At 27.4% G+C, this 18,206-nt stretch overlaps 1 protein-coding gene and 1 long non-coding RNA gene across 2 annotated transcripts; one reads left to right on the forward strand and one right to left on the reverse strand.

Moving 5' to 3' along the window:
• Window positions 1–777: 777 nt before the first annotated feature.
• LOC114130543 (uncharacterized) lies at window positions 778–4,752 on the reverse strand. Its single transcript, XR_007603920.1, has 3 exons — window positions 4,689–4,752; window positions 2,482–2,606; window positions 778–1,593 (listed from the first exon to the last, which is right to left on the reverse strand). It is a non-coding gene; the product is annotated as an uncharacterized LOC114130543 (long non-coding RNA).
• Window positions 4,187–10,102, forward strand: LOC114130542 (uncharacterized). Its single transcript, XM_027995531.2, has 7 exons — window positions 4,187–4,339; window positions 4,776–4,872; window positions 5,443–5,507; window positions 7,702–7,737; window positions 7,817–7,931; window positions 9,722–9,786; window positions 9,853–10,102. The coding sequence occupies exons 1-7, from the start codon at window positions 4,283–4,285 to the stop codon at window positions 9,922–9,924; spliced, it is 507 nt and encodes a 168-aa protein (XP_027851332.2). The 5' UTR covers window positions 4,187–4,282; the 3' UTR covers window positions 9,925–10,102.
• Window positions 10,103–18,206: the final 8,104 nt, after the last annotated feature.

An 18,206-nucleotide genomic window follows, 5' to 3' on the forward strand; every position in this document is an offset into this window, starting at 1 on the left:
AATTATCACTATATTAACTTGATTATAGATTACATTTTTTACATTTCATCGTTAATAGTTTAAATTGAGGAAGAAATTTAAAAGACACATCTTTCACAAAAGTTAACTGCGTCAGTTCTCTATAGTTAAAACAAACCATCTTTTCCTCTTGAACTTTGTTCTTTTTCTGCTGATTTCTTACTCGGCCATGTTGTGGAGCTCTGAAGTAAAACACTCTGAATTCCAAGTAAATTTTCCATTTTCTATTTTCTATTTTATTAAATGAATACTTCTAGCCTTGATACATACCGGACGCTGATCTACTAACTACTAGCAAGTTACAATATAATGTCCGGATACACTGTTAAACTTGAATTGGGTAATTAAGGTAAAATCAACGTGGATCCAACTCAAGTTTTCCCATAAAATATATTAAAACCATTTACTTATAAATATATTAGATACTAATTTCAATCATAAGACAAACACTTATAATTTTACCAGTACCTATATATTTATGTAACAAATGATAATATATTATAGCGAACCCACTAATTTCTTATGCACAATACTCATTAATCATAATCCACGTATAAATTTTAACATTAGTAGTTGATAAATCATTATGAATATTGAATTTAAATAGGATTAAAAAAGAAAAAATAATTTTTTAAGATTGACTTAATAAGAATTAATTAATTAATTAATTAATAATTGTTCTATAATATTTAAAAAAAATCAAACATAAATACAATTACTATATTAATGTTTAAATTTATAATAATATGAACTACAAAGCAAAAAACATAGGAATTTATCTTTTTAAAGTTATTGTATGGAATATTCTCCTTGTTTCTACACTGATTTGGATAGTTCTTCTCAATTTTAGGGTAGATAATAATTAATAACTGTTTCTTTCATTATTCTTACTTAATTCATTTATTTAAAAATAAATTTGTAATTCACTCTCAGAATGTGCACATATACGCATGATGATATATTATGTAATAGATATACCTTTTATAGTTATAATAGTTATATCATTACATTCAAGTTTCCGCTGCATTCGAATTGCATGTCATCTCTTAAAAAGGTCTGTCCGAATTACTTGCCCTGTTTGATTTTAATAAATAAAATGATTTAACTTTTTTAATGAAAAGACTTTAACAATGGTAACAAGGCTTTTTTTACATAATTATATTGCGATAAAATATATAAATATTTGAAATAGTTAAACTGTGAATAAAATAATTAGACAAAAATATAAAATCAAGTGAATGTATTTTACATTTTAAAATAGTATTTCAAATAATATTATAAAATTTGGTGGAGTCTTTTTTCAGCATTTCCGGCATATAATTTAGATACAATACATTATATTTAATAATAAATAATAATATTATTTTTATATTGTCATGTTCAATGTTATTTATTATAAATTTGGAAAAGTATTGTTTCATTTATTTTTTTATTGGAAATGCTATGTATGCAAATTTTTATACGTATACAAGCTTATTACTTATTCCATATTCTGAGATTGTACATCACTGAACTTATACATTTTTCTTTTTCAAATATTTCCCGTCGTCTATCTTTGAAATTTGTTTCGTATATCTATGAAACAGACAAAAATATAGGTACTGTAATAAGTACAGTTTAATGAAATTTTTACTCGGATATTAAGCTAGATGCTGGAAACATTTGTAATAACAATATCATAAAGCATTTTTATGCATGCCTTTTTTTTTTTAACAAAATTAGAAAATTCTAAATTAAGGTTTTTCGTTCACAAAGTTCATGATAAATAAATTTGTGAGTACAGGGTATACAATTTAGACAAACGCTTCTAAGATATGGCATACGTAATTCGGATGCACTAACTATAATATGATGTATTATGTACATTGTACATTTTGAGTTTAATTTATCACTTTTATACTGACATATCGACAAAATGTCAAACATAATATGTTATACAATATGAAAAATAAGTACATCCATGCAAAAAATGTTAAACAATGGCCAATGAAACTTGATATTATGGAAAATAATGAAAAAATGATAAGTAGCTTATTATGCAGAGGACAGACCTTCATTTGAATATTACGTTTCTCCTTGATTTTGTTATTTCATTTGTCTGTAAACAACCCATTTGTATTTGTAACATAAAATGATAAACATCACTGCTGCGTGCTTCATGTGTATACAAGGATGATCTGTATTAGAGATAATAAAATAAAACTATCTATGTTTTTTTTTTTTTTTTAATGAATAATTGTTTAAAAATTAGTTTTTATAATATACAAATCATTATAAGTTCCTAATTACTTGTTTTATTCGTTCATAGATCAGCAACTTAGCAAAAGAAAACTGGGGGTGGAAGCACTTTTTTAAATTTTAGGAAAAATTAAAAATGCTTTCAAGATTTAGAGAACATATTATTATGTAAGCTGTAACTATATTATATTAAAATTTTAATTTGAACAAGACTATAACACTTACTTTAGAAATACAATTTCAGAATCCAGATATATTGGTCTGACTCGGTTGTTGTCTATTTAGGTTTCAGAGGAATGTAAAAATTTTCGGTGGAAATATATATGGACAAATTTTGAATAACGGAAAGGCTAGAATAGAACATTAAAATTATAAATTATCCTTTTAATTATAGTATGAAAAAGTATTTGTATAAAGTCACTGTTTTAGGTAAATTTATTTTTATTACTTAAGGAGTGTCATGTCATATTGATAAACGATCTTCTTTTTTTTCAAATAACAACCATCCTTTTTTTTACAGTTAATTATTTTGTGGATAATATTACTAAATAGTTTTCTTCACTAAAATCAAAATTTAAATGAGAAGCTTTGTGTTATTCAAGTTTTCATAGAAAAGACAAACTTATCGATTTATCCCTCACCTCATGATTAAAATGAATGTTTATCGACTGCCAACAAATAGTATACATATATAGATGATTATTTCTACATTCTACTTATAAGTTTATATTATATTATATTATTTTATACCTATATATATATATTTACTGAATGATTCAATTACGTAAAATAATATTGTTTCAAAAACTATTTGAAAGAAACTACTTTTATTGTTTCTGAAAGTATAAATATATTATTTTTCTTGATTTTAAGTGTTTAAATACAAAATTTTTCTAAAAAAATCTTTTAAGTTTAGATGGATGGAGTGATACAATTTATTTTTATGGTTAATAAACTATTCATTAGAAATTTAATTTTCGTAGATCGAAAATCGAAATACTATAATACATTGGAATAAGAAATTAAAAATTTATATTGTAATTTAAAAAAGAAAAAACTTACCAAAAATATTATTTTGTAACTACTTAGATAATTATTAAAAGAAATATTTTCTAAATTGTAATCGTACTGATAAATTAGTGTCTTACTTTGGATGGATCACTCGCTTTGTGTATTAAACTAACATAAATAATAACTGCAGTCTTAAATAATTTATCCATTGAAGTTATTGTTTAACAAAATTGGTTAATCTAAATTATTAATAATAATTATAATAAAAATATATAAATATAATAAATTCAATAAATTTATATGATTTAGCTTTTATAGTTTTTCTTAAAAATAATAATCATGCATAAAGGTACTTTATATAGGTACTTTATGTAAGTATAAATATTGTGTTTAAAACATTTTAATTGCACCTATTACTGTTTCGATATAATAATAAACATTTTACATTGATTTAGAATTATCTATTGAGGTTTATCATGTTTTTATGTAAAATATATTGGAGATATTTTAAGTCTAGAAGTGAAAACCAGGATAACTAGGCCAACATTTCTTAAGGATATATTTTTTGTTATGATGTCTTTAGCATAATTACTGATTAGTAATAACTAAAAAGTATATTAACTAATTAGTTATAAAATATAATATACTATGCATAAATATACCATTTTATTCAATATAATTTTTATGGATTATGAGGGGACTTATTAGTTATTATAGCGTACTTATATAATTTGCAATTACATTTTTTCAATAAATTGAATGACATTGTTGAATTAAACATCCGGTAAATAAATTAAATAAATTTAATGTTATAAATATAGATAATATAAAATTATCTACAAAGAATTTTTTGATTTTATCAAAAATTTATTGTTAGACTTAAATGTGGTATTTCCTGTCAAATAGTATGCTTCCAGTATAAAACTAGAATGATTATTTTGCAATTTCCATTTGTTAGAAATTTAATTTACATATTATTTGTTAATCGTGTGAAATAAAATATTGTATTACAAATATGTTTACTGAAACACTATTAATTTGTCTTTTTGCAGCTTTTACGGTGATAATACCTGTAAGTATCAATATAATATAAATAATACACATAATATTTGCCAATTATATACAATATTTACTAGATATTTTGTTGTAAAAGAGATTGATTAATTTAGTATTTATGTAAAACAAATTTTATTATTATTTTTTTAATGATTTTGATATTTAATATCTACGTGTATACTTATATTAGTAAACATTTATTTATAAGTAAATATAATATAATGATAGACCAAATAAATAGATACAATGATGTTAGAACTTAATTTTTAAAAGCACTTAATATTTTAATGTATGTATAGTGTATACTTCTATAAAGTATATAATAAATTTAGAATGAAATGTTTTCTGTATATAATTATTCCTACTTTATATTAATACATTTCTTCTCAAAATGTCAATCCGTAATATTATAATATTATATTATATGTCTTGAAAAACTCCTTGTATTTCAGGCAAGTGCTGAAAAAAAATATAACAACCAAAGCGAACTTATAGATGACATGTTAGATAACATGTTTCAGTGCATGCAAGAACTGAACATGAATCCTGGTAATAAAACATTATTATTTGTATTAAGAGGACGCTATACCCGTATATGTTGTCTCTGTCTTATACACGCGTAACATAGTTAAAAAATGTTTTGCGCAGGACAACTTTACTCCCTCGATATTTATATCAAAATTACCAAATTCTCATTGGGAAGATCTTTACCTATGTTGTAGAGTTTTAATTTTTTTGATAGTAGTAACAAATAATTTTTAATGATTAAATGAAAATAACCTTAAGTTCTCAAATCGATAGTTTTAATTGTATTCATGCTATCAAAAAAATTAAAAAGCTACGAGTTTACAACACATGTTTTACCTGCAGATAAAATTCTTCCCGATGCGATTTATAATTTTTGTAATCTTGATACAAATATCGAGAGAGTAAAGTTGTCCCGCACTAAACAGTTTTTAACTATGACACCAGAGTAAGCGGCAGAGAAAACACATTATGCGGGTATAGCATCATCTTAAAGAATATTTTAAAAACTAATATTTGTAAAACGATGTACTTGAATATGTATAGATAATTATCAATATTATTTGTTTATAATATGTATTTACTGATTGATAGACGTTTGCACTGAAATGTTGATGAAAGACAAAGACCTCAATGATAAGAGGTATGATAGCTGTAAGGTGTGTATATATTCTAACTTCTAAGTATTCTAAATGTAATTAATTACCTAGGCTATATTTTAGATTTTAAGCAAAACGATAAAAGTATTAGTTTTATGATGTCATATTTTTTGACGTCATCATCTTTTGTGATGAAAAATACTTCAAATTTGAACATGTATTCTAGCAGGAAATTTTAACTAGTTAGGTTAGGTTATTAACGAATTAATGTAGGTACCTACTTTAAAAATTCACCAAGTATGTTTATTAGTATTTTCTCGATGTGATTTAATTTTGAAAATATTTTGGTTTTTCGAACTCTTCTTGTCACATAGTTATATTGATGTAGGCAGAGACTGATCTAAAGTGGGAAAATTGAGGATTCCTGTAATCCTTTCTTATTTTTAATATTTTCGGTATAAATACCTACAAAGTATGTTTGAAAAAAATGAAATGTAACTGTGAGTATCAAAGTTATCCTATTTTTTAAAAGTATTTATATATAATAATGCAAATTTAAGTTACAGTTAGGTTTAGTAGATTAGTCAGTTTTTTATGAAAATAAGTGTATTATCTCTAGGTATTTAATTCCTATAGATCCGGACGTCAATATAGGTACCTATTATAATAATATAATCATATCAAATTCTTCGTCTAAAGATAAATAGTTAACACATATTATATATAATACATTTTATACCCATGAATATAAAATAATAAAGTTTTAATCAGCTTAATTCACATACTAGTATGAACATAAGCTATTCTAGTCTTTATGGTTATTATACTTGTACGATTTACCTACCGCATAATATTTGAATTTAACCGATTAGGTTAACTAACTGGTGGTGCGGGTTAATTTAAATCTCTATTAAGTATAGAAGCTGCGTGTCTTGGATAATCAAATGTAGGGTAATGCACACATTAAGTATTAAGAAATTAGGAATTACAAAAAGTCCAGTTGACTTAACTGAGTTAACGGATATGGCAGTTTTATAGAATAGAATTATCATACGCATATATTATAGGTGCTCATTTCAATTCTAACGTTCTCATAACACGTTTTAGTATTCTTTGAATAACACATATAGAAACGATAATAAATGTAGGTATGTTGATCTTATAAGATCACGCTTCCTCTCCATGTTATATGAGTGTTTTACTTTCGTGGCCGGAGGGGCAGGCGCTAATATTTCTTAGGACCTCAACTAGAGAAGTAACAACTAACACTTATAAATTCGATAAGCTAAAAAATAGATTATTGCCCAATTATTTTTTTAAAGTAATTGATTTTCTTTAATTCAATCTAATAATATTTTATTTGTTAAAAAATGATTGTTTGCATTGAAAATCCTTGATTTATTAAATAAAAATATCGTCAGATTGAGGAATTCTACTAAGCGGTTTAGTATTATAATATCTAAAAGGTTTTAAGTTCATTCGAGTAATATTAAGAGAGCAATATATCGTGAAAGTGGAAAATAAAAATATATAAAGTACTTAAATGGATAATATTATTATATTTTTCGCAGCGTTAGTCCACGTATTTTAAGCGCTTACCGGCTTACTCGATGTGTATTGATAATTGAATTACACGATTAAATTTAAAAAATGAATACTTTTTTGGACGATTTACGCTGATGCAAATTGTCTGCCTTGTAGACTTCCCTTTACGTAAAATCAACTATGCACCGTGCGTAAATCAGTCAGAAATCATCAACCCGAACAACTAAGTGCGATTGTCGTTCGTTAAAAAGTGCGAAGTAAAAATGCTGCTATTAAATAAAACGAAGGTTAATAATAATCATTACCAAAAACTACCTATACACGCGTACCGGTGGTGATGAAAAATTGCCACTTTCTTTGTTATTCTTAATATTATAACTATAACCTATTTCGCTTGTGCCGCTCTATATGCAGCTCGCTTAAGCCGGGTTCACAGCTTTACCTACGTCATGTCTCATTCATTGTATTACGGTTGGTCGTTGAAATCGTGGTCTATCTGTCACTATAACCATGATCTATACCAGGATAATGTCTAGTGTTGGACAGATCTGAAATGTTGAACACACAACATCATGGTAGACAATGCGCAGCAGCTGTGAACCCGACTTTTCGCGTTCTGACATAGATCACCGACACCTTTTATATATAGTTAGATTTCGAGATGATCACAGAAAAATCGATAGATTAAAAATAGTATTTTATTTTTTAGTGCCTCGGTCCGTGCACGGCGAAGAGAATGGGAACGGTATGGTTATATTATTGCATATTATTACAGTGTACTGCAATGTTTTATTATTTTATTTACGATTTCGTTACAATTTTAGATGAACCCGGAGACCGGCAAATGGAACTGGCCCAGATTTTATGAGTTATCGAAGTTGATAGATAATGAAATGCTTAAATCCGAGGCGGACATATTGAAAAAAAACTGCTACGATGGTAAAGATAAATTATGAATATTTAAACACCTTATTTTATATTTTAATATAAACGTGTAATATCATATTATCAAACAATGTCCCTTTATACGATCACTGATTAATATAATATTGTGTCAATAGTGCGCTACGCGAGTATATATAGGTAATAACCGACAGTAGAGATAATATTATCAAGTGTACCTAAAGCTAATGGAATAATAAAATTTATCTGTACGAACTGGTAGGTATAGATTAACAAATTAACATTTCAAACAGCCGACATATTTTCAAAAATTCTCACCAAATCAAAGAAACCGGTTTTATAAAATGGAAATCGTCGAAAATTGTGATTTATTTATTATAAATTTATGAATCTTTTCCAATACTCGTCACGAAAATAAAATAAGTTTCGTATACCTAATATAATATTCCACGCGCTTAACTATTCAGTATACACTGTAAGGTATACGAGATGACTCTGACAACTAGCGATTTTTGTTTGACCGATTTACGAATATTTGAAATCTGCAGGTCGTCCGGATATGACGTAAAGCAGCTATTGATAATAGTATGACGTTGACATATTATAGTGTCGAACGACAAAAGCCTTTCTATGCGCACTGTATAATATAATAACCACGTTTGTTTTTTTATATGTATAACGCCCATAATGTAAATCACACGTCATCCTAAACAAAATTTTACTCAATCTATAATATAGATTGGTATAGGTTATACATATTGTCGTACTGTTTGGACAAAGACTAAATCGATTTTTACTATCATAAACCATCATATATATATATATATCAGAATTGTGTACGAAGATCATCATATATAGGACAAATTGCATTCATTTTTTTTGCGACACAACAGAAATAATCAAATTTTTTAAAAAAAATTGTGGTTCAAAATTTATAAAAATAAAAAATAATACGTATTACAATTTTTATACCTTTTATTGTATGCAAGTTGGCAAAACTAAATTGTCGTTTTTTCAACCTTTATGCAAATTTATTGATGCACTCATCACTCATCACCTGTCACGAAAAAAAACACACTACTTGCAATCCGGTTGTCGACTGAAATCGCTCATTTTTGGCATGTGATTTCGATGCAATCCTATTGGCTATTTATATAAAATATATTATACACATGAATACATGATTTATGGCGTTTATAGATTAGGAAATTACCGAACTAATTGACATTAAATTTGCACACATTCAAACTCTGGGAGTATTTTTTTCTCAGTTTTCAACCCTATAGGTATTAGATAATATACAAATTGACTTATTACACATGAATTTAGTTTAGGCTGACGAAAACCGAATGAATAATATTTTTGTTTCTATATAGTGTTAGAGAAATACAATTTAAAAAAAATTGCAAAGATTCAGCCGTTGATATATTAAATTTTTTAAAAATAAAATAATATTAATGAATTGTTTTTTACTCAAATATACAACAAAAAACAATGTCCATATGTGTATATAGTTTATATAGGTATTAGGTACTCACACTATTTGATCGATGTTGATGACAAGCGAAGTACGCCGATGCCAATTTGTTCGAGCGTTAATCGACATACACTAAAACGTCTAAAACCTATAGATATATTATAATACCATTATAGCGCATTATCGCCGTATCTTACTGTTTATTCGTTTTTTTCCTCCAGCGAAGTTGAGTTAAACAGCCAGTATATTATACACACATTGAATATATTAAATAACGTTAATAGAGTATATTTAAATAAGTTAAATAGTATTTTATATTTACGTGTGACGTACAATTTATCTATTTCAGACGTAAACACTCACTGCGCCGCCGGTTACGCGTTCATGAAGTGCGCCTTGGAACATTCCCCGATGGTTGTACCTATAACGTAGCAATTCGTTCGGTTTACGATGGTAATTATATTTCGTTATTTTTTACAGGCTAAAGACATGGTCAAAAACTATTTGATAGCCAAAGAAAACGCTCAAAACGAAGACGAAGCCACAGAATAACACAATACATTATACCTTATGTTATAAAAAATTGTACAATACTTAATAATACTCGTAATAGTTATTATAATATATAATGTAATAATGTACCTACGCAGTTTAATGCACTCCAGTTCACTTCGTTTACGTTTCAATTAAAAAAAAAATTTATAGTAAAAATAAATACTTTAACACGAAATCATAATACTTTGTACACATCTATATGAGTTTATTTAATCCCGCGTTGAAATAATTCAAAACGGCATTTAGTAAGTCATTGTACTCGTGCCAATGATATAATAAAATACGCCTTATACGTCTATATAGGTTGTTCTTAAATGTCTATCGTAGGAATATCAATGACAATACGTACCTATATATATGTATGATTAATAACCAGTTAACTGTGTTCCATGATGTTGCATATACCTAGGTAATAGCAGCTAGGTAACCTTGTCAGTGTGCAGGTAACGTTACATTAGTTCGGTCATGACAATAATATATAATGTTGTTAATTATTATTGGCTATTGTGTAGAGCAACGGCTTAAGACGACTAAATTTATCGTGATCATTCGACATTGTTGTCAGGATATCGATAATGCCGTATAGTTGTATTATAGTATTATTATTACATTGTTATCTCGACGGAAATCATGAAACTCGTAAAACACTATAACGACAACTGAATCTTTAAAATGTAGGTATTATTCAAATAAAAATATTTTACCAATATTTAAAGGAACATTGTTATCATAGAAGTTATGACATTATAATATATACGTATTATAATGGCATAACCTATTTAATTTTACATTCAAATTTCTTTTTCAATTTTTTTAAATATACAATCTGTACCTAAATCTATGGGTATAAGGTATATGTATCGTATACACTATAGCAAAGATATAAAGGCATTCACTGGTTATAAAAAAAATATTTTTAAAGCTTTATAACTATTTTAATCTGATAATATAGGTACGTACTATAGAAATGATTGATTAATGAAGTTGATTTAAAAATAATTTATGTTTCAAAAATGTTTTTGATAATTTTAATTTAAACGGTTCTAATGGTTTCATAAATTAATTACTGCTCGTATACACACCATTTTTAATAAAACTAATCTGATTTTATAATTTTTGTTATAATATTTTTTATATACGCGATAGATAAACAAAATACACTATTATTGTATGACCCACGACCTATGTAATATGTATCGCCTTATTAGTCAAGTTGATATTTATTTTCATTTTAATTACTTAACGAGTTAATTTTATTACGTGTTAATTATTAATTACTAATTTAACGATCTTGTGTACACTTAACTTAGGTAATTATTTTCATTATTTTTTCTACCTTACTACAAGCATAGCGTGTGAATGGGTAATTTACATTGTCATAAAAACCCAGGAATTTCCCTTAAGCAGTTACACAGTGCTTGACATGGTTTATTTTTGTTATATATTACACATAAATCGCAATTAATAAAAACTAAAAATGTTATTAAAATGTTATACGCTTGTTATTACAAAAAAATATAAATACCTAATGCATCCGCGTACACAAAAATATGTAGAAAACCCATTGACCAATGTAAATTATTTGTCTTGTATCGATGCTTTGCTCAAATGATAGAAATCTTACTGGTACTAGAGGTGAAAGACAAGCAATTTTTATAGGTTTATACAAGTTATCAATAAATCACCCGTCTATTATTATTAAAGAAATAATTTTCGCTCTTACGTGGAATATCAATTATCATTATAGGAAGTTTTGACAATGGAAAGTGTACATCAATTGTTAATAAATAAAATAAGTTAACTGAACATATTTCTGATTTATATTAACAAATAGGTTTACTTTCACAAAAATTTATAAAAAATTCATAGAACGAAAATCCCATATTTATTATCATAAGGTAAATTATCGTTTCTTAGATTTAATTCGTTCAGCGCACATTTTGAATGTGCGAGTTAAGTCACGATATTTATTCATTATTAGGCGATAGGCTAACGTTTACTGTAACTTCCGGATTTGCGAATAAGCATGTATGGCTCTATTGCGCGTTTTATTACACTACGGAAGAAGTTGCCAATCGAATCGTTGTAGATATATACCTACACATATACCTTATATAATATATACCTTATTTATATTATGCTGACAGGGAAATCACGAGGGCAGTAGAGCATTTGTAAGTATAAAGTTTACGCGTATGACAAAGTCACTCGCATAATATAGACTGCCCGAAAATGAAAGTATTTAAGATGCTTACTCAAAGGCTTTGGGGGGTACCTAATGCATGTTCATTGTTCATGGACATCAAATGATGAGAGTCACAGTTGTTTGATTACGCTGACGCTGAGTTCTAAAACAAAAATTTAAACACAAATCTGTTTTTACAACACATATTCGAATAACGACCAAAAAACTAAAAAATGAAGTACCTAATACTCACATACACACATGGTTGACATCATGAAGTCGAATGGCATTCTTTTAGCATATATATTTTTATAATAATTAATAAGTACCTAAGGTAAATTTTTTCCCCAACGCACCGTCTAATAATAATAAGTGTAAATAAAAAATATAACAATATATATTATAATACCGTACCATAACCATTCATCCGACCCGGATGTAATGTCATATTCATTTTCACCGAAGCTATACTCATTCGCGAAACCTTTTTTAATTGTTTTCGTATACGATTTGGGGCTTTTACTCATAATCTATTTAAAACCATATCATTAATTGCATACCTTCATGATAGTCAACACCATAACCTTTGTAGGTGAACAAATTAACACCAACACACTTGTACTCATCACGAAATGTCGAAATGTATAATATATTCGCTACGCATGCCGGACAAGACAATTCTATATGAATGTGTGTTTGTTCATAACACCCGAGAGAAACCTGCGAACATAAATTATAATATTAAATTGCGATGATAGTCGAACACGATTTTATGTACCTTCAAACACGAAGATTGAATTAGCACCACCGCGTAGGAGAACTTTGTGTGTCGTACGAAACCTCGGAGGAATGGCATATTGCCGCACTGCAATAAAAATATCGACACGATGTCTATGAAAGTATATAAAAGTAAATGACATTGGTTATGTAAATATTATTTTATCCTAAAGCTAAACAGGGGACATGATGAATTAATTAATAATAGATAAATAATATTATAATAGAGGGAATCCATATAGATCCACCTTCAGTGAATTATTTATATTATATTTTACGATAGTAAATACTAAATAATATCATACATATTTAAACGGTAGGATTAAAAACATAATTGCGAAGAAGTGAAATGTGAATTATTAAATATAATAATACATTATGCACGTATCCTGCAGGTACAAATATATATCGTTGGTAATTTTTCGAAATCGTAAAACCTTGTCGATGAAACAAATAGTAACATTCAAATGTATGCGTTGTCATGCTATATTTACGTCACCGAGCAATTGAGCTGGATTGGCTACCGTACAATGTGGCTTGTACGCATCCTAACCTATATACCTAACACCGATTTTGAAGGATTTAGTAACTTTTACAGTCATCTTGTACCTACATGTCTTACATAATAATTATTTATATTTTATCATTTATTTTATAGGTTTTATATTCTGTTAACTCCCTTCGGTACGTTACCAAATATGTCAGCCTTCACAATGAGCTAAAAATTGCTACTATCAACAAACAGCTGCCACATTCTATACTCGCCTTCACTCTAAAACGGCTGATCACCCCAATAGCCTCATCGCTCAACTTCACTCCAACCATCTTCCAGGAAACCAGCTAAGACACCTCAAGTGCAACTGCAGGCCTAGAAATCTACTCAACATCTGACGCATACCTTTTAAGTTAAATAATTAACCTCAAGTGCCTCTTTATTGGGTGAAGTGCTTTCAATGTTTCCCACCGTCCTTTTTTCATTGTAAAGTTAAACATTTTACTTATTTACTGATTGTGTCCCCTAGTACCGATTGTAAAATAAACACTTATTTCAATAAACTACTTTAAAAAAAAAAAAAAAAGGTCTTATATTATATTATATATTTATATACCTATATATATATGGCGCAATTTCACAATTCATTATGAATTATGATAGTATTATATTTCTGGGGTGATTGAATAATAATATGCTAGTCCTTAATCATATCATTATGATTTATGTTTAATCGCTGCATAAAAAATGGAACAACATAATAAGAGAAAAAAATTATTAAAAAACCTCAAATCCATTTTTTTTGGTGATATTAGGTATATGACGTATGGATAATAAATATCTGCACTTGACATTAATGAACTATTTCAAGTTCTTGGTATTCTAGCTGATACGTGATAATCTGTTAAGAAAAAAACAGAAAAAAATGATAGGTTTACTTATAAAAACTAAATATCAATTTTTTTACAAAACTTGGAAAAAAAATATCGAAATCTCATTAATAACACATAAAAAGCGTATATTAAACTAAAATTAAAGTCACATAATTGTTATCATCAGTCATCATATAATTAATTTTACAAGTAAATCTTTTGATAATACTGTAGAGAAGTAAATGATTTGGACCATGGTCGTAATATAATAAATATTTTCAGTGGCGTATTTAGGATTTATTTGACGGGGAGGTATGACTAAAATAGTTTTCTCCCTTCATTCGAAATAAATGAAGATAATATCAATTTATTATAACTAGGGCTAGGATTTTAATGACCCAAAAAACCTAAAAAAAATGACATTAAAATAACCTAAAAATGACCTTAAAATGTTCTAAAGATAAAAATGATATCAAAATATTATAAAAATGCACTATAATTATTAATTATTAATTAATATTTCAGTATAAAATTATTTAAATTATAATATTATAAAAAACTCACGGTATCGAAGATTATTGTTGTAAAATATACGTGATTTTATTATCGATAGCGATTATTAACACATTGTTTCTATAATTTTATTGAAATATTGAATACGATATTATTTTTGTGACAAGTTCAAAACTTTTATCAAAAACATAATAAATGAAAATATATAAAAAATATTACCTAGATTTCAAAAAAGTATAAAAATGTCAGTAAAATTGAAAAAATGACCTAAAAATGCTACAAAATGACCCTAAATCCATAAAAGTGCAAAAAATGCAAAAAAAAGCAAAATAAAAACTATATATTTGGACTCATATATGACTCATATATAATCATATTTTGTGTTTGAAAAGCTATGCCCAGTAAATCCTAAAAAAAAATGCAAAATCCTATGTTATCCTAGCCCTAATTATAACTCCAACCTAATATATATTATATACAGGGCTCGGATTTTAAAGTATAATATGCAATAAAAAAAGATAACGATTGTTTTAAAAATTCAAAAAAGAAGCATATTTATTTGAAAAAAAAGCATAACCAAAAATGAACTAGTTATAAAAATTAATAAAAAATTTTGAAAAATTAATTTATATTAAAAAAAGAATTAGGTATTTACCATGTATTTCCCTAGATCTGCAGCATTAGTGAAACTGACTATTGTCCGACAGAATATTTTCATACATAGAAAACGAATTCTCTACATCCATTGAAGTGATCGATGCATACTTCACATTCATTCATAGAGATAGAGGTTCAAAATTACAACACTACATCTTAAATTTTGAAAAATATGCCTTCATGAATATGTCAAAAATTAAGATTAAGTTTTATTTTTTAATGATTATACGGTGTTTAAATATTTATTTGAAAAAATAATTGTGTGAAAATACAATAAATTAAAATAGGTAGGTAATTTGAAGTAAAACATTTTGGTACTTTAGTCAGATTAAAAACTAATTTTTGTTTAACACGTTTTATTATTTTATTGTATTTAATATAAGTTTTTTTTCGTTTATAGTTGGTGTTTTAGAAATAAATATACATCGGAGTTGTTACTCGTTTGATAAAATATTAACTGAAAATTAAATATAAAAATTGTCTAGTTCAGTTGTTATAATTGTAGATTAAAAAAAAAAAAAATGCACTGGCCTAAGAGGGTGTAGCATTCAAGCACAAAGTCAGTAGCCAACTTTAGCTATCGTTGTGTTTAGTAATCAGTGACATATTAAGACCAGCTACTTAGCTACACCCTCCCCTTATTGAGTACGTCTAAGTTGAAGGGCAATAATACGTTTGTCATAACATAAAAGTATTTTTTTAACGAATGATCGAAAAGTATATTTTCTTTTAGCTTATAGTATTTTTTAATTTTATTTCCATTTTTAGGGGGCCTCTGTAGTCCATCAAGTTTCACACAATAATACTGTAAGTAGTATATATTTATTACTAATAGGTACTAACTATGTTATCAATATTGATTAAACAACACTGAAAATAACACCTATTAATAAAAACTATGAAAACTTAGGTATAATATAGTATATACTATTAATACAAGTATGGTGTATGTAGGATTTATTTGAGGGGGGAGAAATGACCAAAATAGTTTTTCTCCCTCCACTCGAAATACATGAAGATACTATCAATTTATTTTGATTTCATACCTACCTAATATATATATTATATACATATAGGCTCGGATTTTAAAGCATAATACGCAACAAAAAAAGATCACGATTGTTTTAAAAATGCAAAAAAGAAGCATATTTGTTTTTAAAAGCAAAAAAAAAATGTATGACCAAAAGTTAAAATGAACTAGGTAAAAAATTTATAAAAAAAATTTGAAAAATTAATTTAAATTAAAAAAAATAATTAGGTATTTACCGTGTAATTCCCTAGATCTGCTGTAGTGATACTGAATATATAAAAAATGAACTCTCTACATCCACTGAAGTGATCGTTGCATACTTCACTTCATACCAGAGGTTTAAAATTACAACACTAAATTTTAAATTTTGAAACGATCGATATCGATGTTGAAGGCATACTGACCGTATAGGTACTGCACTACTGTAGGCTATATTATGTAAATCGATTATCTGTTTATTTAATATAAACAAGCAGATAACGAAAACAATAATAAGAATCCATATAACCACTTACCTAGTCCACATTTTGGGTATTTACGTTTCTTATTATTTTATTTGTTTTTATTGCAATAGCAAAATAAACATATAAAAAATTTACACCTTGAATAATTTAAACAAAAGCAAAAAAAGCAAAAAAAAAAAAAATTGGTTTATTTGGAGTCAGAATGACGTGAAAAGAATTTATGTATTTTCAAAAAATTAAATCTCTATCTCATATAAAAAAAAGCTTACCTAATATACTTTAAAATCTGAACCCTAATTATATATGTGAATAGTAGATGTATAAACCTTATAAATATAATATATGAAATATTAAATAATATGAACTAAATAATGAATCATTTATAAGACAAACCGTAGCCATCTAGGTTATTTAGCTATTTCGTCAATAATTTCTTTAATATCTAATCTTATATAATGAATGTAAAGCTTTGTAAGGCCGCATTCAATCTGGACTAAAATTAAAATAGTATTCAAAATTTAAACAATTAATACAAATACAACACATATTTCATCTGCAGTGAATAGGGAATATTTACCTCCTTCATAGAATTTCTTAAATACGTTTTTAATCTTTTCATACAAACTAACGCTGTGGTATAAGCTAAAAAAAAGGTCAAGGGTTCTTATCATCCCCTATAAATACGCCACTGAATGTATTATACACGAGCAATATAATATTATTTTAATTATAGGTACCTATATAATATTATAACATGACAAAATAATGTTAATAATATGTGTGCTAGATTTTCATTGTATGTTAAATATAAAATAATCGAAAAAATGTGTCGGGTACCTAACCTATGTGCACACTTTCTCCGGCCATTTGAGACGCGATGGGTTAGCAGGCAACCGGTCACCGATGCGATCGACCCTTTGCCGGTTCGAGGGAGCACCCGACTGCCGCTCTGGTCGCATGCAACTGCGAACGATGCGGCGACACGGCGATTAGCATATTGTACCTACCGGCGCAGGGAACGATTGCGCATCGGCCGCGGTGCACCAATGAAACGGCTCGTTACGACGGTGGTGGAGACTTTGACGCGCGGGGTGAGATTATATAATATAAGAGTTATACAGACGTCAGAGAAGCCAGAAAATCGGTCGCTCAAAGTCGGAAATTCACGGTCCACGCGGTCCGACGGCTACCGGATGCAGGCGCCGTCGACGGGAGGACGAAATCTACGCGGAGTGTACCCATTTGGCGATGCACAGGCTCTTTTTAGTCTCACGGAAATTCCGCCTGC

The sequence above is a fragment of the Aphis gossypii genome, chromosome 2 (genome assembly GCF_020184175.1).
Source record: "Aphis gossypii isolate Hap1 chromosome 2, ASM2018417v2, whole genome shotgun sequence".
Classification (NCBI taxonomy): Eukaryota; Metazoa; Arthropoda; class Insecta; order Hemiptera; family Aphididae; genus Aphis; species Aphis gossypii.